A 24,006-nucleotide genomic window follows, 5' to 3' on the forward strand; every position below is an offset into this window, starting at 1 on the left:
GTTACATGTCTTTTAACAATATAAGCCCAGATAAATCCTGATTTCTGAATAGGAAGAGAAACTTCTATTTGCATCTTGCATACATCAGCTGTCTGACATAATATAAGAAATTTATTTTGGGCCTTTACGATTTGGTCTCCATTTTCCTGAGAAGCCCCAGTGGTGCCTGACTTAATCCCCAAATCCTTCAGCATGTCAGAAAAGATTTAGAAAAGGAACTTTGTCTCTATAAATATAGGAAACACAAAATCCAGCCCTTCTTTTTTAACCTATTTTTCCCAATGAATCTCACTGATCTGAAGAAGGAAGAAGGGAACAGTATAAAGCAATGTGGTAAAACAAAATGATAACATTTTTATGTGCATTTGTCTTGCATTGGATGAAAAAATAGACTTTCCTGATGTTTTTAAAAATATAATCCTAAATTCCATAAGCATCACTCCTTGTCCTGAACTTTGTACCTTGTCCTGTGAAGGGTTTTAATCAACTTTGGTGAATTACGTGTCTTGAAATCTTACCAGATTAATGTATTAAATCTGTACTTCAAAGCATTTTCATAAATGTGTGATGTATTCAGCAGACTTGAGGAAAACAATGGCTCTATTCCTTTTTCTCTGTTGACTTTTTTTCACAAAATAGGACAGTTTTTTGGAAAGGTAGCTGTGGCAGTTGCTGAGAGCCTTGTGACTCATTAAAATCTAACAAATCCATTATGGCAGAAAAGAGGCAGGGAGGTGATTAATCCAGTGTGCTAGAACTCAGGCTGAGTTACTGGCTTCTTAATAAGGCGGAGCGGTGGAAACGATGAGAAAATATGGAAGGCATATTGGTTCCCACCACTGTTCTCTTCATTAAAGTCCATTCCTTTCTCTTCTCCAAGAATAGAAGATACTGGGAATGCTTGGTTGCCTAATTGAGGAACTACATTAGCAGCAATAGAAGACAAAAGAAAAGAAGAACTATTGAGGAGGGCTAATATCTGAAACCACTCTTGCTCACACTTGCTTCATTTCTTACTCTCTGTTCCTTCAGGTACAATGGACCCAATCTGGTGCTGAAGTACGACAAAGCCCAGGGACGGCTGTTAAATCTTGCAGTGGATGAACACAGCTCCGTCTACTATGCATTGAGGGATCGTCAGGGCAATGCAATTGGTGTGGCGGCCTGTGACATTGATGGAGATGGATGGGAGGAAATTTACTTCCTAAACACCAATAATGCCTTTTCTGGTGTGTGTCAAAGTCATCCATCCCTGGCTTTTAACTTACCACTGACAACCAAATTAAGGCATTAAACCTCTTGAATGTTCTATGCATTTCCCTTCACCTTCTGATATCCATCCAGCTATGATATTCATACCCTCAAATCCTGCTAATCAGAATCAATGTATCCTACATATTCACAGTCTCCCACGGCTGATTACATATTGCATCTCCCTCATATAATATATTCACTCATTCCTGCTTTGACACTTCCATCTCATGGCTCCATTAAACCTATGGCCTCAACTTGCTAGTTCACATTACCTCACTAGTGCCAAAATAGAATTTTGTCATTGTCAGTACAACCTACTATTTGTGGGAAATATACATTGTCACTACAACATTCTATATGTCTGGAAATCATTGTAGCAGCTTGAGCAGTGCTGACTTGTTCCAAGGTCTATTTAAACTTCCCAAAAGAGGTGACAGAAACATGAAAGTGATTCTCAGAGGGGACTGGATAAAGACCAGGAGTCTGTTCAGCCATCTTTCTTTCTTGTTTGTGGCATCCTATAGGCTGCCCTCTGCATAGTTTACTCTGGGACTTCACCTGCTAGCCTTGTACCACTGATGTTCATTTCCTGACCTTCACTGGCCACCAGGGTGGGATGTTTCAAGCCTGGAGTTAATTTCCCAGCTGAGTGATTTTGTCGATTCTCTGGCAGCAGTGGGGCTGGCAGACAGTGAGGCGGGGGCAGTGTAGAGAGACTTGGCTGCTGACTCAGGGTTTTGCCAGATCTCTAGTTGCCAGCAGTGACTGCAGCTCTGAGGGCTTAGAATTGCAGGGGATGAAGGAATGCCTCTGGGACAATGTTCCTTGAGGTGAATAGGACAGAGGAAAGATGGTGAACCTCTGAAGCATCTAGGCCTCTGTGGCTCCATTGCCATTATTGTTTTCCTTTGGGAGGATGAGTATCTAGCTGCTAGGCTGGCACTAGACTCCTTTATGATATGCTCTTGCCAAAGTTACATATGTTGCACTACTCCACGTCTGTACTCTGCCAGCCTAATCTTATGGCCTAGCCTAGGGGTAGGCAACCTCGGCTCTTTTATGACTCATGGACTTCAACTCCCAGAATTCCTGAGTCAGCTGACTCAGGAATTCTGGGAGTTGAAGTCCATGAGTCATAAAAGAGCCGTGGTTGCCTACCTCTGGCCTACCCCTTGCTTAATAAAAATTGCAGTTAGACTAACAGGCCCCTTTTCTTCTCTGGGCTTCAGACGGGGTTGTGAGAAGTTCCGGGAAATGCTGCTTGACCATTGGCTTTTCTGTTAAAATTTCATGCTGGATTTTGACTGCTTCTAGATTCTTTCTGAATAGCTTGTGGCAACCCTGGAACAACGACTGCTTTCCTCCCACTTTCTCAAAGCCCTTCTTTAGATCTCTGTGGCTCTTTCCCTATGAAAGAAAAAAAACACACCACCAAGCCCCTGTTCCTTCCAGAGTTGGGCTGGGCCCTTTACCTGCTTCATCGATCTACTCTTGGTTCTGCTTATCTGTCTTCCTGACACACCTAATTACAGCTTTTCAGCTCCCAAAGACTCCCACTCTTTAAATCAGCCAATCACATTACTCCCAGCATCAGGGTCTGGCCATTGATTTTTTCTTTTCCCCTTTCCCTTTATGATGTACATGGCTCTGTGCTGCTTTGGCACATTTTTCCTTAATGAATGTATTCTTCTGGACCTCCCTTACCAACACTTAAGCTTTGTTGGAGTTGCTGCATTCGCGGCAGTGCAGTCCCAGTCGCAGCTCTGCATACTAGCTAGCAGTTAGAGACTCGTGAGTGTGGGTATTGGAGTGGGGAAGCTGTAAAGACTGACAGTCAGGAACTAGGTGCTCAAACGGGACAAGAAAAAGAAGGATATGGTTTGTAGAGACAAGGTGGGGTAAGGATGGTTTGATGGTTACATGCACAATCTGCACGTACATACAAATTTCAAATCTGCACGTTGCAATTGTGTTGTTTCAGGATGGGTTTATGCCAAATCTTTCCACCTCTGACCACTGGAATCTAGAGAAAACATAGCTCAGAATGTAGTGAGATAGAGTACAGCCTGAGGGCATAAGATGCTTGATGTCTTCTCTCTCTTTCCCAGGTGTAGCCACCTATACAGATAAACTATTCAAGTTCCGCAATGGGCGCTGGGAGGACATCTTGAGTGATGAGGTGAATCGGGGTGTGGCAAGCCGGTTTGCTGGACGTTCCGTGGCATGTGTAGACAGGCAGGTGAGTGCATGAGGTGGGCTCGCTGAGGCTATCATTTCAGAAGCACTGGTCTCTGGCATATATGTGGAAGAAAGAAATTGGAACCAAAGAAGCATAATCTAAGCTGTGTAAAGAGAAAATGTTTTTGGAGAAGCCTTGTTCTCCACCCAGCCTCCCTGTGACCAGGCTTTGCCCCCCTCCCCCACAGCTGTCAGGACTCCCATCAGGGGCTACAGTGCCAGGCGAGTGCCGTGTTGCTGATAAACACCAGCCTGTCTGGGTGATTTATGCCTCTGTCACCTGCATTTTCTTCTCTCTCTACCTTGCGTGGTTTGTTTTCCAATGATTATTGTTAAATCAGGGTGCCATGGGAGAACAAAAGGGGGCAGATGGTGGCTGACAAATAAGCCTGGGGCAAACATGGGTATGTGAAGACCTGGCATGTTCCTTTTGGAAGCCCTCTAGCAAGGAAAAGAAAACAACCATGTCTGAGTAGACTGTTTTTGCTTGTATATTTAAGGGCCCGGCATGGCATTTTCTTTACCAGACTTATCCTTATCACAGCTGTGGAACTGCAACCCACTGGAGGCCCACAATATGCCAGACCATGGCTTGCATATTTTGTGGCTCATTATATTTTGAAAACTCAGACATTTCATTATATGAATCAGATTATTGTGTTACACACCATCACAGTTTACATTTGGGCATAATATAGGAACATCTGGTTTGGTGGGTTCACATGTTGTGTGAATCTAGCTATTCTACCCACATGTGGGGAACTGATGGGAATGCTTCACTGGAGATCCGGTTCTCAGCGCTTCTACTCCCTTCCTTCCTACAGGGGTCTGGCCGCTATTCCATTTACATAGCGAACTATGCCAATGGAAGAGTTGGTCCTCATGCCCTCATTGAGATGGACACAGCTGCCAGTGACCTAGAGCATGGCATTGTGGCACTGAATGATGTGGCTGCAGAAGCTGGAGTCAATAAATTCACAGGTATGAGGGAAGCAGAGGGTTGCTATTTTGCTGAAGAAGACCTGAGGATACAAACTGGGAAGACCTTTGATCAGAATGAACTGCAGGTTTGAAGGAACTCTTAAAAGTGTCTTCTGTGAGCTTTTCCTTTGTTCTGTTGCCCTAGGTTTCAGAATAAATTTATCTTTCAGTGCCATAGAACATAATTTATGGGGGGGGGGTGTTTCCGTGTTAGCATTTCCTCTGGAACAGTAGCCTATTTTTGTTTTTCCTGAAATTCTCCATTCCATAATGCATTGTGGGGGGGAGAATAAAATGGCTTCCAGCAGAAAAGAAATGGGAGTTCTCCATGTTGGATACCATTTTGCTTCAGAATCCTCCACTGGTCCTTTCTGAAAATCCTACGAAACTCAGGCCTAACGGCATATCTGAGGCTTTAGGGCAACACAATTGTAGCCACCAATTGAGTTGTGGCTGCCGGAAACAGACCCCTGAGAGCGAGAGAAAACTTGCCTCACACTATCCTGGCCCAGTCTCTGATTTTAGTCCCATTCATCTTGGCTCAGTATTCAGCCTCAAAGGTCCTGAATTCTTACCAAATATTTTTGTAGGTATTATGGAACTTCAGGGTAAAACAGGGATCCTCACAATGGATTTCAGTGTTTATCAATTCGTAGGATTTGCTGTAGACAGAGGCGGGAAATAGGAGAATGAATCCATTGTTGGGGTTTTGGTCTTATATTCAGGTTAGGGTTTATTTCCAGTGCAGTTTCTGCTTCATATGGGGAACAGGTGATTGGGAGTGCTCTGGAGCTTTCACTCCTCTTGTTCCCAGGGGGTCGGGGCATAGCGGTGGGTCCCATTCTCAGTGAAGCTGCCTCTGACATATTTTGTGATAATGAGAACGGAGCCAACTTCCTCTTTCAGAACCAGGGCGATGGTACCTTCATAGATGTAGCACCCAGCACTGGTGAGTATCTAGCCTGGGCGAGGGTGTTGGGGGCGGCGTGTCTTATAAGATTAAAACGATTTATGTAGTTGCTGAACACTTGAAATCCTACTAGAGTTGAGATTTTTTTTCCCCTATCCCAGCCTCCCTACTCCTGGAGAAGGAGGGGGTAATAAGTGCACCCAGGCTCAACCACCAGTTATTTAGCGTCTGGCTGATGATCACTGGAGTTTAACGAGATGTCAGACTGGCATCCATCACCGCCGTGCTGCTGATGACACCTATTCTCTTTAGAAACATTCCTTCCATGTCATCAAGGGAATAGGAACACACTGGCGAGAAGGAGATTGGGCGGGGGGGGGGAGGTGAAATAGCAGATTGCCAGTTCCTCAATGCCTCCTCAACTAGCCATACTACACGACCTGTTGTTCTTTTTGTCCCTGGCCCTGCAGCCGCTGACAGGTTCAGTAAGCAGCACTAGCTGCCAGAAAACCCTCTTCTGTCCTCTGCCACCAGGGAGCCTAAATTCCTTGAGCTCCACAACAGCATAAGATTCAGTTCAGTATAATACGTGGGAAATTTCATCTAGCTTACTTCCCTATCATCCTTCATAGGGTTGGATGATCCCTACCAACATGGTCGTGGAGTGGCCCTAGCTGACTTCAATCGTGATGGCAAAGTTGACCTAATCTATGGTAACTGGAATGGACCACACCGGCTCTATCTGCAAGTTAATGCAGGTGGGCGTATCCGCTTCCGAGTAAGTTCCATCTGGAAAAGGGAAGTCCAAAACCAGCATATGCCTGGAATGTCCCGGGCTCCCAGCAGGGAAAGGGGATGTGGGGACTCTGGTAATGAAGTAATGTAAGAAAGAATGGAGCACATAGATTAGGTCCAATAACCAAAGAGGCTGATGTCTGTACCCCAATTGGATGACCAGAAATTCCATTTTTTAAGGATTATCTCCCAGCTCAAGAATGTTCCTTATTCCTGCAATGTAGATTTGGCAGCATTTTCGTCATCTTGGTTTCTATCCATCAGCAGAACCCTCCTTCATAAAACTATATAGACCTTTAATATTGCCTACGGCAATTAGCTTCCTACTTTTCCACCCAGCAACAAAGTCTCCAGCCACCTAAATCTATTCCTAATCTTTACTTCCTCTTGGTCATGCTCAAGCCCAAGCCCTGCCCCACTAATCCCCGTCCTTCCCCCAGGACATTGCCACGCCCAAACTGTCCATGCCATCACCTGTCCGCACCGTCATCGCTGCTGATTTTGACAATGACCAGGAATTGGAGGTCTTCTTCAACAACATCGCATATCGTGGCTCGTCTGCCAACCGCCTCTTCCGGTGGGTGAGAGCCACATGGCCACCAGAGGCTAGGGTAGTGGGCTCCCTATCTTGCTTGGCCCTGGATACTGCAACAAAGGTTTCCCAGCAGAGTCTGGTGGAAATCATCTTATCTTTAAAAAGTTCTGCATGCAAATCGAGAACATGAGATGAGACAGCTGGGAGGGGTAATTCTTGATCCATTGTACAGTGGCATTTACTCTCCTGTGTCATAATCCACAGGAGTGAGATGGTTCCAGCAGAATGCAAAGGGCCCCATTCAGTTCCAGCCAGCTGACAATGTTGTGACTATCTCACTACTGATACAACAGTCTGTTCTGCCTAGACCAATCCCTGGAGATTCTGGCTTTCACTAATTAGCACTTATGCACAGTTCCCATTAATTGTAGGCAATCAATGGCTTGTTAAACAGAGTTGCTTACATTTCTCTGACTAATAAAGTGATAGCAGCAGCATATGGCAAGTCTAGGGAGTGCGTGCCAAATTTATCATTTTGCAAATGTGCAAGGTCTCTTCTAGAGAAAAGAACAGTGGCAAAAGCAGATACAGCCTACAGATCTAGGCTGTAGATACAGGGTGGTGATCACCAGAAATAGATTTTCAAAATTAAGGTCCTCTTCTGGGAGGACAACATTCATTACTGCAGTCCTTTTCTGCTGCAGGGTTATCCGCCGAGAACATGCCGACCCAGCTATTGAAGAACTAAACCCTGGTGATGCTGTGGAACCAGAGGGGCGTGGCACAGGTGAATCATTGTGATGTCTTTTGTGGAGCATGATTATCATGCATCACTTAGCAAGAATAAAACAGCTATAAAAGAGGTTGCTGTAACCTATTGGCAATATTCTACCAGTGATGAATTGTGTACCAGTGACCCTTCGCTGTGCCAGGAAAATCTAGATATCTGGGTTGTTGGCAGTGGCACAGTTAGGAAATGTCAAATTCTGAGTGCAATGGTTTCAAATAACAGTGTACTTATATGATAAGTTTACATGAAATCTGTGTTTTGTAAACACTCAATGAACATATGCAAATGCTGCAGGTGTTTGAGGGAGAAAGGGAGAGACTGGCAAATCTTCACCTGGATCCTGCGATGCATCATAACAAGAGCATAATTATTTGCATTAGGCTCAGAGACAAAACATCCATGTGGGCTGACCCCTTGGCCTCTGGTTTGTTCTTGTGATTGGCTGCCTCTTAAAGCATATGAAGGAAGAGAAGAATGACCTTTGTCTGTGGTTCCTTTTAACAGTCAGGAGACTTTATTCCTGAATATCATTAGCAGAAAAAGCTCTTATTAATAGAGGATTTGGCATCTGTGAAATAGAGGGACATCGCAAATGCACCACTGCAAGGAAACTGAATGGAATCTAGCACAGAGAGGAAGAAACTATATTCTAATTTTCTCATGTTGGACATTATATTATTCAATATTGCTGTTATGTAATGTGGTCCTTTCACAAAAGTGATGACCAAGGATACATTTCCTTACTGAGATTATATCATTTTAGGAGGTGTGGTGGTAGATTTTGATGGTGATGGGAAGCTGGATCTAATTCTTTCACATGGCGAATCCATGGCACAACCACTCTCAGTCTTCAAAGTCAATGAGGTACCTCTCTTAATGTGCTTAAAATCAAATCTATATGTGAACAAGCATGAAAGTCCTTCCTCAGTTCCATGACCACTTCATCCTTTGGCTGAGTCTGTCTGTCCATCTCCACAGGGTGCTGGCAACAACTGGCTGCGGGTGATTCCACGTACACGCTTTGGGGCATTTGCTCGTGGTGCTAAAGTGGTGCTGTTCACACGGCACAGTGGTGCCCATCTGCGCATCATTGATGGAGGGTCTGGGTACTTGTGTGAGATGGAGCCTGTTGCCCATTTCGGCTTGGGTGAGTGAGGAGTAGAGGCAGGGCTTGGAATGCAGAGTGGTGTGTGGCCTCAGGTCTCTTTTGCCCCGGCCATCTGCCTACTAGTCCAACACATGTAGTCCTTGACTTACAACTATTTGTTTAGTGACTGTTCAGAATTGCAGTGGCATTGGAAAAAATGGTTTATGACCATTTTTCACACTTGCGACCTATGATTGTGTGATCAAAATTTGGATACTTGGCAAATGGCATGTATTTATGATGGTTGCTGTGTCCTGGGATCATGTGATTACCTTTTGTGACTGTCTGACAAGCAGAGTCACGGGGAAATCCAGGTTCACTTAACAACCGTGTTACTATCTTAACAACTGCAGAGATTCATTTAACAACTGTAGCAAGAAACGTAGTAAAATGGGACTTAACAATTGTCTTGTTTAGCAACATAAATTTTGGACTCAATTGTGGTCATAAGTTGAGGACTACCTGTAATATTCAGTACTTATTTTTTTCTTCAAAATCAAATTTGAGAGAGAGAAGCCTGGTGCAACCTAACGCCACCTCTGTATCTGATAGGGTCATATGAAGACAGATAGTGCCATATGACCCTGAAATTGTTGCAAACATAGGTCAATTATTAACAAACTTCAGTTTATATTTCCCCACTCTGTTCCACGCTGCTTCTTTTATTTTTGAATTAATTAGAGTTCTTGAAAACTCAAAAGCTTGCATGTTATTTTCTAAATCCTAACTTTCTCCAAAAAAGGCATTGCCTTAATGTGGACTTTGTTTTTTTGTTTTCTTGTGACCGGTTTAGGTACTTTAGGTTTTTTTATGGTTCTTCCTTGTCTCTCATTCCCTCCTAACACTCACCAAACATCACCAGAAACACTGCAAACCAAATAAAACCTTAGTTCTGTCCTTTCACTTACATCTTTATCTTTCTATTCCTCCAAAATGTTTTAGTTCAGGGCCTCACCCCTGCATTCCTTCAATTCTATTAAGGTCCAGCAAGCATGCTGAAGAACCTACATTACAATACATTTCATGCTTTCAGATGATTTCCCAAGTCTGCCAGTTCAGCAGCAAATTTTTTAAGAGCTCTAGCAGCTCCCTACTTATTGGGGATCCACGGATATTAAACCACTGCTGCAATGAAGTGGTTTATAATTTTAATCTTTTACTCTGAAAATATTGAGCAAGTTAATTTTATTACCTTATGTATTAATGACAGGTAATTTATCCTCAGGAGTGTAAAGGGTGTTCACCGTAATTTGCATTCCCAGAGAGCAGACTGTTTGTATTACAGTGAAGGCCTGGTTTGCTCCTTCAGCTGTTTCTGCAGAAAGCACTGCATTTCTCCATGCCTCATTAGTCTTCTGCATCCTTGAGGTGGCTTGGTTTAGTGGGGCGTTGCCAGGTTAGATTGCGCTGTAAGTGAAGCCAAGTGGCTCAGAAATTCAAGGAGCCTATGTGCCCAAATATTACAAATTCCTGCTGGTCTTGGCACAAAATAGTTGATGGAACAATACAACCCCGTTGCATCTCAAGTTCTTTCATCTCTGTTGGGAACAGATATTAAAATTTGGGAGGAGGAAAAGTAAGCATGAACCTGAAGGAAAGATGGTTTTCAATAACCATTCCTCTTTCTATGGTGGCTGCAGTTTTCTCCATTATTCAACAATTCCCTGTGCTTTTTCTTTGTAGGACAGGATGAACCCAGCAGCCTGGAAGTGACTTGGCCAGATGGCAAGTTTATCATAAGAGCTGTAGTGAGCACTGAGATCAATTCTGTACTGGAGATTGTCTATCCCGAAGTCACATCAGGGTCACCCACTGTTCCAGTTCCTCTTGAGGTAAGCTTCACAATTAAGCCAGTCTGGATGGAAGCAATAGACTTTGGCTTGGTCCTCACAAGACTGAGTGGCTGTGGCTGTCTGGGCTCCCGGGTAGGGAACATTTTCTTGGAGGAGGCTGGAAGGGGTTACACTTCCCCATTTCGAGACTGGGCTGCCACTTGGAGGCCTTCCTGAATTTGCATCTACGGCTCAAAGACCAGGTGGCAGCTGTGGCCAGGAGGCTTTTGCTTAGGTTCATCTTGTGCATCAGTTGAGCCCTTTTCTTGTCCAGGAGGCCTTCAGATACTCAGGCTTTATTCAACTTGTGACTGGACTATTGCAATAGACTCTACATGGGATTGCCCTTGAAGACCTTCTAGGAGCTGTAGCTGTATATGTGTAAAATGTAGAAATGCAACCACTTCTTGTTACGCTCATATGTCTGTGTTGGTACCAGTTGGCTTCCAAGTGCAATTTAAGGTGTTGGTCATTACCAGGGGTCGGCAACCTGAAAAAGGAAAAGAGCCACTGGGAACCGGTTCCATCACACATAAAAAAAGTGGGAGCCGCATGCGTGCGTCCATGCACGCACATGCGCAAAAAACATTTTGCGCATCCGCAAAATGGGTTTTTCTTGCGCATGCGCAGATGCGCGCGGTTGCCATTTTTTTTATGTGTGATGGAACCGGTTCCCAGTTGCGCGACGGCGATGGCCTGTTTGCAGAGCTACCGCCTTCGGCAGCCTGCAAACGTGCCGTGACAGCTTTCCCAAAGAGCGGCACCGCTGCCCGTTCGCGCGGAGGTCCGCGCGCACCTCTCGGAATGGGCAGTGGCGCCGCTTGTTGGGAAAGCTGCCGCGGCCCGTTTGCAGAGCTGCCACTTTCGGCAGCCTGCAAATGTGCCACGGCAGCTTTCCCAACAAGCGGCGCCGCTGCCCGTTCACGCGGAGGTGCGCGCGCTCCTCTCCAAAGGTTTGGGGAGGTGCGCGCGCACCTCTCCAAACGGGCGGTGCCACTCTCCATTTGGAGAGGTGCGTGCGCACCACTGCCCGTTCGAAGAGGTGCGCGCGCACCGGGCGGCTGGGAGCCGCAGGAGACGCGGTTTGCCGACCCGTGGTCATTACCTATAAAGCCCTTCATGCCACGGCGCTCTGGTTCACCTGCAGAATTGCCTCGTCACCAATCATCTGCCTGGTATGTTCAGACAAAGTGGGTGCGGTCCAGGTTCCTTCAATTAAATAGTGTCACATGGTGAACCAAGGAACCACGTCTTCTATGTTCCTGCCCCCTGACGTCTGGAGAAGGATCCCCCTAAAGATGGCACCTACCCTCTTAGGTTTAATATGTTAATGGAGACCCTGTCGTGATTTTTGTACTGTTACAGCTTTTTGCCTGGGTTGTTATGTGTTTTGTTTTGATTGTTTTAAATTCTATATTGAATGTTGCCTATAATGGGATGGTGGGGTTTACTAAAAAATGACTGCTAAAATTTGCAAACAGAATTTGAACACGCCATCTCTTTAATGAAAAGATTGGGTATGAATCTGTCAAGGCTTTACTTGGAACAGCTTATATCCTGCAACAATACCTTTAATATTGTTAAACAACAACATCTGCCTACCCCAGGCATTTGGGAAGGACTTGATAGGTAGACAAAAAGGCCAATTTGAGTTTACATATCTGGCAGACCATGCAACCAACCATAATAATAAAATAAGAGAACCTTCCCATTTGCAAATACTGGATTGTGATTGCTCAACTACATTCACAATAAATAGTGATTCAAAGATTCAAATTTGCAATGACTGATATTTGCCCAGTGCAGATTTTTTTTTCTTGCTGCACCTTCTTATCCAGAAAATCTACTGTCTGCCCTGATTTCCATATGAAGTCTCCGCTGCTACATAGGAAGCACCAGCTTCTACTATTTATTGTACAAGAGGATCAAAAGTGATATTATAACAAAAATGCCCCTCAAGATTGGTAGCTGTATGCAGGTAGTTCTCGACTTACGACCAGAGTTGAGCCCAAAATTCCCATTGTTAAGCAAAGCAGTTAAGTGAGTTTTGCCTCATTTTACAACCTTTTGCTGCAATGGTTAAGCAAATCATGCAGTCATTAAGTGAATCTAGCTTCCTACATTCATTGTGCTTGTCAGAAGCCAGTGCAACTGTCCAAATGCATGCCAGTTGCCAAGTGCCCAAATTTGGAGCATGTGTCCATTGGAATGCTGCAATGGTTGTATGTGTGAAAAACGGCTATGAATCATTTTTCCCAGTGCCATTGGAACTTTGAACAGTCACTAAACAAATGGTTGTAAGTCGAGGACTACTTGTATTAGATAGTGTACGACCTGAGGCAACCATTCAAATTCCAGAATAAATCCCTCAAAATAGATACGACAAAAATTAGATTAAGAATCAATGTTCTATTGATCTGTTTTCCTTTTCCCCTCATAGTGTGGCCAAGGATTCTCTCAGCACAAGAATGGGCGTTGTGTTGGTGAGTCACCTGCCAAGAGAAAATCAGCAGATGCTCCTGGGATGACATTTCTTGGTTCCCACAGCCGGGTTTCCCTGAAGTAGAATGACGTCCTTGGTATCCAAACCCACCAGTGTGGCTGATTTCTGAGACAGACGGCACTGAGTCTGTCTTTTATTGTTTCCCATGCTTTCTTTCTCTCCTCTCTCTCTCACTTCCTTTCTTCTCAGACATGGATGAGTGTGCAGAGTTTCCTTTTGTGTGTCCAAGAGGCAGACCCATCTGCATCAACACATATGGTGGGTACCGTTGCCGCAGCAACAAGCGCTGTAACCGGGGCTTTGAACCAAACGAGGACGGCACTGCTTGTGTTGGTGAGTGATGACATGGAGCTACTTCCCGAAGTCAGCTAGGAAATTCACAAGAAACTGTCAGGCAGTGAAACTCTGAAATTCTGTGTTAGGATATGTAGCTGATGGGAAGGGATGTTTGGAGCGGGAAGCAAACTAGCTAACAAGCTATTAAATTCACCTTAACTAATGACAAATTATTGTAGAGGGTAATACTTCCTGCTCGGTACCTTTGTTAAGCAGGGGAGAAGAATGATACAGTAGATAATTTTCTCAGGCTAAGAAAACTTGGCATCAAACATTCTGAAAGTTAGTCATTACTGAGCAGCTTCCCACCAATTCTGGTTTGCCAGAGAGAAATGGCAGGTGGAGACAAGGGTGCTTGCTTCCCAGATATCACCGGCAGTTCCATGGCTAGATGGTGGCTGGGATTTTTGGACTTCTCTGGGTAGCCCTGTATCCTTTCCCCTAAAGGCCATCTCCTTGCTAAGTGCCACTAACAAGTCTTCTGTCCTGCTTCTTTTTCTCTTTTTCTCTGTGTGTAGCTCAAGTGGCCTTTTTCGGTGGATATCCTTCTTCAGGGAGCTGGCTGGGCTCGACCTTGCCATCAGCCCCTCTCCTTTCACTTTGCCTTGGACTCTGCTTTTACTCCTATGCACTTTAAGCCTTGCCAATAAAGGACAGAAGCAGCCTTTATGGATGAAATTAGCCTCCCCTTTCCTCCTTCCCTCCATATCCTCTCATCCAGTTTTCTCATGGTGGTCACTGGAAACGTGAACTGAGGTGGGAGCATCCATTATACAGCCCAGCTGATGACAGCGGCGCTACCAAATGGACCCTTTGCATGTTTTCTGAGAAAACAGAGAGGGCAGAGGCCCCACTAATGCTTGTCACCTCTGTAGGGTGGCCATTTTCCTAGGAGCTGGCCTGTAACCAAGAAGGTAGCTCTTGCTGGTAGTTGCTTGCTTGGTTAAATCAATAGAATTACTCTGTGCCTGCTGGTTTGGCCTATGACACAATTGCTTCCCGTCCTTCCTCATGCTCCTCCTTTCCTCCTCTCCAGCCCAATACAAACCTAGATCTTGGTTTGTCTGCAATTTAAATAAACAATCTTCCAGCTGGCGAACTGCTCTCCTTTAACAGTCCCCCCCACACACACCAATAAACTCTACATTGTCAACAAGCATCTACTTGCAACTATGCTTGGGATGTGGGTGAAATTGGAGGCAATAGCTAATATTCAGAAGAAAATAGGCCAGAAAACGAGATTAGTATTAAGCTAGGTGCCTGTTTACTTTATGGCAGACTTATGAATGCCTAAGAGCAGTTGCATAAATAGATATAAGTTGCTTGGTTTTACTTCATTTTAAAACGTATAGCAGCCACTCCGGCTGAATTCTTCCCTATAGGGCCAGGCACATCTGATTAGAAGTCCCCTCCTGGTAGCATCTCTGACTGAAGTTGCTTTTGCAGCAGCACACTTCCCACTTGCTTGTCAACATTCCTACTATAGATGCTTTATTTTGTAAATCTGGCTTAGAAATCTGGAGTTGAAGTCCATGCATTTGGAAGGTTGCCAGGTAGAGACCATATGCAAGTGGATCAGGCCCAATCCTGTGTCGATATGTGGTTAAGGTGTTGGACTAGGACCAGAGAGACTTTGGTCCATCCACATTCAAACATGAAAGTTCACCAGGTGACTTTAGTTCAGTCTCAGTTTTTGAGCCCAGACTACTTCAGGAGGCTGGGAGTAGGGGATAGAATTGGAGGAGGGATGTGGTGCATGCTTCCTTGAGCTCTTGGAAGAAAGGCAGGATATAAATCTAATAAACAGATACAGGCAACTTAGGGACCAAATGCAGCCTTTAATGCTTTTATTGTGGCCAATAAGAGTTCTACTCACTTTTGTAGGCCACATATGAGAATAATCATTAGCTGAATGGCAAGAAGTGTGTGTGTGTGTGTGTGTGTGTGTGTGTGTGTGTGTGTGTGTGTGTGTGTTGGAATTGAAGTCTTGCCTCTCTGCAAACTTGTTCCAGATACTTTTTTTTCCATCTGCCAATGGCAGTAGAGAAACAACTGTCTACAGTATATAGCAGGTTCACATTGAGAGAAAGGCTAAACCTTCTCTGGTGAATGAAGTGGGAAGTGGGAAATGTATAACTGTAGTGCTGTTGTGTACACATAAATGGAAATGAGACAGCAGGAGTGACTATGCTCTCTACATGTATGATGTATTTCTATGTATTGTGATTCCACCTTCAAATTACATCCACTTGTGCAACTTAAGAAAGGTGGGAGCCAAATCATTCTTCATATCCATCCTTTTAAAAAGTTTATTATATTGTTGCAAACACAGACTAGATGTGAGCAAGACATTTTTTTACAAAATATTGTGATTATAAGGCAAAGGAGCCCTGGGGCGCAGTGGTTAGAATGCAATATTGCAGGCTAACTCTGCCTACTGCCAGGAATTTGATCCTGACCGGCTCAAGGTTGACTCAACCTTCCACCCTTCCAAGGTTGGTAAAATGAGGACCCAGATTGCTGGGGGCAATATACTGACTCTGTAAACCACTTAGAGACAGCTGTAATGCACTACATCTTCTATTTGTTGCACAGTAAATACTATCACTTTGTAGGGGACCTAAGTTGTAACACACACAAAGCACATGTTCCAGTAGAGTTGCAATAGAACACAGATTGTGCTTTATGTATGCAAGTGCATATTCCATTTAGTAATTTTGCTCCTGACTTAGATTCACTGAAACCATGACCGCTGTGTAAAGGGTGAGGTAAAGAAAGGCCAGAAGGCACATGATGTTGGTCAGAAGAAAAAAGAGCAGAGAGTAGCCATTCTATAGGTGTCAACCAATGTGAGCAAGATGGCTAGGAATTCCTGGTCAAGCTTCAAAGAAACTTTATTCTGCTTGACATTCCTTCCCAAATTCTGAAATGATCAGTTAATTGCGATTGAAAGAAAAGACTATCATTTATTTTTATAGGGTAAAATTGTTATTATTTAATTATTGAAATTAATAGCGATCCAGACATTATATAACTTCAAGTTAAAACACAAATCCAGATGGACTCTGGTATCTCACAGTGTAATGAGACAAACATCATACAGTATCTTGCCAGTTTTTCTCTGGCTTAGAATAAATGAGAAATCAGAGAGAATATGAATTCTCTTTCTCCCCCTCTCCCCCCTGCCCGCCCACAATCTCTCTTACAAACCTCCATATCGGTGTTTCTCAACCTTAGCAACTTTAAGCCAGTGGAGAATTCTAGATCCAAACATCTTGAAGTTATCAAGGTTGAGAAACCTTGACCCACATCCTCCAACCTGCCATCTGACATGCTAGCCACAAGAGCAGGGTAGGCTGTGGGCAGAGGCCTGTGAAAGAGATCTTTGTTTTCTACCTGCTGTGGATAAAAGGACTGGTGATGGGATCCGATCTCGTTACCGTTCCAAGCCTCAGTTGCAACTGAGAGAAAGTTTCAATAGTGGATTGGGAATATTTGAGAGGGTTCCCCCCCCCTTTTTTTGCTTCTGAATCTAACAGGAACAAGTTTGTCCATCCTTAAACAAAAAGATATGTAAAAAGAGGAAGAGCTCAAAGCTGCAAAGAAGATGCCATTCTTTGCTGAGCAAATGTTGTACCATTCTGGGGGGAAAATAATCCATTATTCAAAGTTTAGATATATGTATTTGGTGTTCTCTTTTAACCAGCTTTCAATACATCTGGAAAGAGTCACTTTTGACTACTGTTATGTTAACTCTCTTTACCTATAGTGGAGGTTTACATTTATATTTTCATTTCTTGAATTTACATACGGTACATCTTCATTTTTCCTGTAGACTAAATAGGCTAGTGGGCAGCACAGATTAATTATGCTTTTTTTTATTCTTTTTGGATTTCTCTCTTCATAGCAATGTAAAATCGGATCAAAATATTTGAATATCCTTGGTGCAATTCTAGAAGATTTTCTGTTAACCCTTCTCTGCTTGCAGCCTTCAATAAGTGACACATTGTTTGCACACCTCACATCACCTTGTTGGAAAATCCAGTTAGTCTCACCCTGCACTGCAAGCTACATCCTAAGAACTAGAGGTGTTTTCTTTCTGTATATGTTTTTGTTGCAACAAAATGTAAAGGATGTTTGTTAAAGGATCATGAAACAGTGCTGAAGAAGCATTTATTGCTACTACCAACTACACCTGCCTTTCCAGAATTGCTGAGAATTCTGGAAGTTTGGTCACACAGATGGCATGTACTGGATTGTGAAAGACTGGATGGACCATTTCACTCTAATTTCTTATTCCTAAACATTCAGATGACTAAATATGTACAGTGAAGTCTGCACAGCTAGAAAACTCTCACCTGAGATCTGAGGAACCACTGCCATTCTGGGCAGGCAATCTTGACAAAATGAGGTCCATTTCCTACTGAAGAGTCAGAATTGACTAAATGACAGAATAAAAAATGCTGAATTGAAGGAACCTATGCTCAACTTTAATATTAGGTAGCTTTCTAGGTTTCTGGAGCTGTGGAATGAACTTGCATGAACAATAATAAAACAGCCATTTGCAGTTTTAAGGTATCCAGTTTCCTGGAATGCTAGCACTTTCTTAGGTTCCAAGGCGAAAGTACAGGGAACGGTGATACAAAAGTGCTTTTACAGCTATTCTGTCACTTATAGTTGAATGACTTCATTCCTGCTATGTGATTAAAAAGATCTGTTATTGCATAAACGATGAATCTGTCTTATCACACAGCTGCCTCTTAATAACAGGAAAGACCTAAAACAGAGAAACACCATTGAAGAACCCAAGGTACACATGATTAAAAGGAACATTTTCAATGTTCTGCAGAGAAGTGCAAATTGCAGTAGCTTAGAAAATCCCAAATAAATTTTGAGCATGTAGAAATGGTAGCCTGGATAGAACCTTTCAGCAATGATTTAAAGGTCGGATGTTGCATGTTGAGCTGAAAAGTTAGCTGAGAACTGGCATGGGCAACCAGTATGTTCAAGATATTTTTGGCAGCTGCGTCAAGGGCCACAGAATCTTGACAGTGACATAATCATATGACTGAAGGCTACTGAGATGGCTTTTCATCCCTTCTCATTCGGGTCTGTTGAGATAGGAAGTTAAATAAAATGGATACTTTAAATCTATCAGAGGCTAGTATTTACATTTTATTTGGCAAGTAAATTGAGAAAAAATGTTGCCATTATAAAGATATTTGCTGCTGATTTTAGGAAATGTTAGAGGTTACAAGGGCTTGGCAGCCACATACCACCCAAAAAATTTCAGGTTGTCCATTTCTGGCTTAGAACCAGATGGCCATCTAGCACAGTCTCTCCCCTTACTAAATGGAAAGGGGACTCATTCTAAGTTCATCTCCCCTGACATCTTAGTGTTAACCTACCATTCTCTCCATTTGGAGAGAAAGGGTCCCAGTTAGGGCAGAAACAATGCAACTCCCTCCGCCATTTTTTAAAAGAGATAGTGGCTAAGTAGCATGCAAATGGTTAAGTTGCTGTTTCAAACCTAGCTAATAAAAGTCCATGCACAAAATGCTGTTTTTCAGGTGAACGCTCAGGGACAAGTTAGCAAAGCCATTCAAGGCCGCAATGAAATAATCAGGGCTCTGTGCACAAGCTTAAGTGGAGAATGTCTATGGTTCTTCTGAGGTTGAAACAATTTGGCCTTTGGATGATCCACTGGATGTCTACGAGTCTGTGCTTCTGCCCAAAATTTAGTACATGCTGGGAGGACTGTGCTTTTGTGTTTCATGAATGGAAAATAACTTCGTAGTGATATTTTACGTGGAAAGTCTTGGAAATTCACCAAATCACACTTGCTAAAATGAAAGAAAAAACACACATCAGACAAATTCATGATAACACTGAAGGGAAAGAATTATGTACAAATAATTACTAATTTTAAAAAGAGTTTAAGGACTACCTGGTGAAAAGGGGATGTGTCAAATGAATCATAAACAACAAATGAATTGTTGGAGATAGCTTCCGTTCCCACTAGCCCCGTTTAGCAGTGGCTCTGAGATGCTGCTTCAGCAAACAGGAGCTGAATTCCTTGCCTGTCACATCATGTTGCTCAGCTGTGTAAGATGCCTGGCATGTGATTTCATCCAACTTCCATAAAAGAAAAATAAAGAGACAGGTTACATGGCCCACTAAGTCCAGAAGCTTAGAAATAATTACCGAGTATTTCCGCCTCCCAATGCATAATATCATTAGTGAATTGTAACAACAGTTATGAAGGTAGTGCCCTCTAGAGGACAGAAACAAAATCAGAATAACAAACCGTTTGAAGCTTCAGGCTGAAGAATGAGAAAAAAGCCATCATAAGGAGTGGCAGACATGCCTTCGGAGTGTTAATTCATACCAGCCTGGCTAACAGAGGTGATAAAATGTAGAAGACCACAAATTCCCCATCTTTTCTCCACTAGTCTAGATTTTTGAAAATGGATCAGAAAAAAATAGATGAAGCCTGCTTGCTGATAAACATTTGCCACATAACTTATTTGCATATAATTACAGTCCAGGCCAAATTTCCACTAGCATATTTCAGAAAGAAATTGTAGATCTTTTCAACACATTCTTGTAAATGCTGTAAAATACTTCTTGGTCCCCCTCCTTGCCCAGGTATTAATGATTGGGATGAATAACCGTGGGCACATCTGTAACAAGACATAGGATGGGTACTTTATTTATTTATTTATTTGTTTGCTTGTTTGTTTATTTATTTATTTATTATTGGGATTTATATGCCGCCCTATCTCCCTAAGGACTCAGGGCGGCTGACAACAATAACATACAATAATACAGAAGTTAAAAGAAAAATTAAATTAATGGCCCTGTAGAATAAATTAAAATTAAAATAAGTTAAAAATTAAAGTTAAACAATTAAAAACATAAATTAAAATCCCTGTCAGTCCAGGTCAGCCTGGTGGAAAAGGAGTGTTTTGAGGCCGCGGCGAAAGGACTGGAGATCTGGGGCCATCCGAAGCTCAGGGGGGAGCTGGTTCCATAGGGCTGGCGCTCCCACAGAGAAGGCCCTCCCCCTGGGGGTCGGCAGCCGACATTGTCTAGCCGATGGTACCCTGAGGAGGCCTTCTCTGTGTGAGCGCACTGGGCGATGGGAAGTCATTCCCAGCAGCAGATGGTCCTGCAAGTATCCCGGGCCTAAGCCATGTAGGGCTTTAAAGGTAAGTACCAGCACCTTAAATCTCACCTGGAGGACAACCGGTAACCAATGCAGCTCACGCAGGAGGGGTGTAATATGGGAGTATCGGGGTGCTCCCATCACTACCCGCGCAGCCGCACTCTGCACCAGCTGGAGCCTCCAGGTGGTCTTCAAGGGCAGCCCCATGTAGAGAGCATTGCAGTAATCTATACAGGAGGTAACGAGTGCGTGGGTAACTGTACGTAGGGCATCTCGGTCCAGAAAGGGGCGCAACTAGCGTACCAGGCGCACCTGGGCAAATGCCCCCCTAGCCACGACTCCAATATGATCTTCAAAACTGAGTCGAGAATCCAGGAGGACACCTAGATTGCGTGCTCTATCAACGGGAGGTAACATCTCTTCTCCCATAACCAAAAATGGAACCTCTTGGACTAAACGAGATGCCGGTCGGTCTTGGCCGGGTTGAGCCGGAGCCTGTTCTTCCCCATCCAAATCTGTACCGCTTCCAGGCAACGGGACATCACATTGAGGGCATCACTGGGTTGGTTCGGGGTGGAGATGAAAAGCTGGGTATCATCAGCATATTGACGATACCTCACCCCGAAGGCACGGATGATCTCACCCAGCGGCCTCATATAGATGTTGAACAGGAGAGGCGAGAGTACCGACCCCTGCCGCACCCCACAACTAAGGGGCCTAGGGGTTGACCTCTGCCGCCCTGCCAACATCGTCTGCGAACGGCCCGAGAGGTAGGAGAAGAACCACGTAAAACGGTGCCTCCCACTCCTAACCCCTCAAGACGTCGCAGCAAGATACCGTGGTCGATGGTATCAAAAGCTGCTGAGAGATCTAATAGCACCAAGATAGAGGAATAACCCCTATCTCGGGCCCGCCAGAGATCATTCACCAGCGCGACCAATGCCGTCTCCGTGCTATACCCGGGCCTGAAACCCGATTGGTATGGATCCAGATACTCAGTTTCCTCCAGGACCAAAGGGAGCTGCCGTGCCACCACGGTCTCAACAACTTTCACAAGAAAGCAAAGGTTGGAGACAGGATGAAAGTTATTTAAAATAGCTGGATCCAATGCAGGTTTCTTGAGGAGGGGCCTTACCACCGCCTCTTTTAAGGTGGCAGGGAAGTGCCCCTCACTCAGTGAGGCATTGATAACTGCTAGGAGCCAGCCTCGTGTAACCTCCCGAGATGCATAGACCAGCCAGGAGGGACACGGGTCCAACAGACATGTGGCGGCATTTAATTTCCCCATGATCCTGTCCACTTCATCCAGAGTCACAGGGTCAAACTCTTCCCAAATGTTCTCAGCCAAATCCATCGTTTTCCCCTCGTCAGATACTGCCCAGTCAGAGTCCAGACCAGCCAGAATCTGAGCAATTTTGTCCACCAGATATTTACTAAATTCCTCGGCCCATCCTCGTAAGGGGTCCTCTCCCGTCCCTAGCTGTAAAAGGAAGCGGGTCACCCTAAACAGGGCGGCCGAGCGGTTATCTGCGGATGCAATGAGGGTGGCAAAGTAAGCACGCTTTGCCACCTCAATTGCCACAAGATAAGATCTAGAAAAGGATCTTAACTGTGTTCGGTCAGACTCGGACCGACTGGTTCTCCAAGTGCTCTCTAGGCCCCTTCTCCGGCGTTTCATCTCCCACAGGTCCATGGAGAACCAAGGAGCAAGCTGGGATCTGCGACGGGTCAGAGGCCGCAAAGGCACAACGCGGTCGAGAGGCTTCGAAGCAGCCCGTTGCCAGGCATTAACTAAGGACTCGACCGGGCTGTGGGAGAGGGAGGTAGGAATCAATCCAAGCGCCGTCTGGAACCTATCTGGGTCCATCGGGCACCTGGGGCGGAACCATCTGGTCGGTTCCACCTCCCTGCAGCGGGGGGTGATGTGACAGAGGCCCAACCACAGGAGATAATGGTCTGTCCATGAAAGGGGTTGAGATGTTGGAGTAACCCCCCTCAGACCATTAAGCCACTGCCCAGAGATAAAAATAAGATCGGGCGTGTTTCCCCCCTCGTGAGTCGGGTCCTGAATAATTTGGGTCAGGTCCATGGCCATCATGGAAGCTATGAACTCTCGGGCCACCTCCGATGCACTGCCCAGAGAAGGCAGATTAAAATCTCCCAGAACCATAAGTCTGGGAAATTCAACCGCCAATTCCGAGAGGGCGTCAAGCAGCCTGGGCAGAGCCGTTGCTACGCAGCTTGGAGAGAGGTACACAAGCAACAGGCCCAACTGACCACCAGGACCCCACCTTAAGAGGAGGGACTCACATCCGTCTATCTGAGGGGTAGTGGCCTCCCGTGGACAGAGGGTCTCTCTAATAATGACCGCCATGCCACCTCCCCTACCCTGAGCCCGAGGTTGATGCAGCACACAGAAACCTGGAGGGCATAAATCAATCAGAGGGACCCCTCCCTCCGGGCCCAACCATGTTTCCGTGATGCATGCCAGGTCTGCGTCCTCCTCCTCGATCAAATCATGGATGAGGGGAGCTTTATTCACAACAGACCTGGCATTCAAATAGATCAGCCTGAGCTCAGGTGTCTGCCCTCCCCCTTCCCCGGGAGAGCAGGTGAGAGCCAGAGGTTTGGAGCACGCCACAGCTCGAAGATAGCGGGGGCGTGATCCCAGATTATGATATGGCCCTCTGTTCATCCATCTGCCGCCATTCCCAATCACCGTGTGGATCGCTGTCCCTACCCCATCCCCCTGGGTCCCAAGACTCTCCCTGGCCCCCTTATTGCCGCGGCCATCAGCCAACCTAGACTGAGAAAGGTCCGGTAGAATCCTCCCCTCATTCTGTCGGGCCTGACCCTCCCCCCTCCCTAACCTTTTAAAAAAATTTAAAAGAAAACCCAAAAGCCTCTTTTTTGCGCCATGCCACCTCTCGGGGTCCCAAGATCCGTCATTAAGGAAACGGCGGCACAGGTTGGATGGCCATATCTGAGAGAGGGAGGAAGCTCTCAGGCTACCAGGTTGATGGCAGTGATGTCCATCAAGGATGTAAATAGGATTGGCTTAGCAAGAAAATAGCATTTAGTGCTTTCAAACAAAAATTAGAGCTGTGGTCTCCTTTAAATCATCCTGAGATGTCTTTTAACACAAATGTATATAAAGGAATTTTTATTTACACACTGGACTAGAATACTATTTTGTCTGAACGAAGGAGGTGTGGAGGATAATTAAGAAGCTCATGATCTGTTCTACCATTAGACTGAGGAAGTTGCCTCAAGCAATGGAGTGGATAATGCTTAATGCAGAATCTGCCCCATACCTCTCATTGAGTTTGTTCAATGGAAGATACAACCTCATCACCAGTGTGAAAGAGAAATTCAATTATAAATCCATTTGGTATTTGAATCAGAGGGAGTGTGATCTTGTACTTCCCCCTCAGACAGCAAAACTCTTGAAGCAGCCCTAATTAGACATAACTTTTTATTTTGTGTATGATTAAGCCCAGGGAGATTATTTTCTCTG

General features: G+C 44.7%; 1 protein-coding gene across 1 annotated transcript in view; it reads left to right on the forward strand.

Moving 5' to 3' along the window:
• CRTAC1 (cartilage acidic protein 1) overlaps nt 1-18,196 on the forward strand; it is a 31,486-nt gene extending 13,290 nt beyond the window's left edge. The window contains exons 3-15 of the mRNA XM_081329128.1: nt 1,033-1,229; nt 3,363-3,493; nt 4,317-4,473; nt 5,288-5,422; nt 6,016-6,161; nt 6,619-6,755; nt 7,418-7,500; nt 8,267-8,367; nt 8,482-8,650; nt 10,334-10,482; nt 12,923-12,965; nt 13,175-13,318; nt 17,310-18,196. Of these exons, the coding sequence (XP_081185254.1) occupies nt 1,033-1,229; nt 3,363-3,493; nt 4,317-4,473; nt 5,288-5,422; nt 6,016-6,161; nt 6,619-6,755; nt 7,418-7,500; nt 8,267-8,367; nt 8,482-8,650; nt 10,334-10,482; nt 12,923-12,965; nt 13,175-13,318; nt 17,310-17,323 (1,606 nt within the window). The 3' untranslated portion in view covers nt 17,324-18,196. The remainder of the gene's footprint in view (nt 1-1,032; nt 1,230-3,362; nt 3,494-4,316; nt 4,474-5,287; nt 5,423-6,015; nt 6,162-6,618; nt 6,756-7,417; nt 7,501-8,266; nt 8,368-8,481; nt 8,651-10,333; nt 10,483-12,922; nt 12,966-13,174; nt 13,319-17,309) is intronic.
• Nucleotides 18,197-24,006: the final 5,810 nt, after the last annotated feature.

This window comes from Vipera berus, assembly GCF_964194415.1.
Source record: "Vipera berus genome assembly, chromosome: 5".
Taxonomy (NCBI): Eukaryota; Metazoa; Chordata; class Lepidosauria; order Squamata; family Viperidae; genus Vipera; species Vipera berus.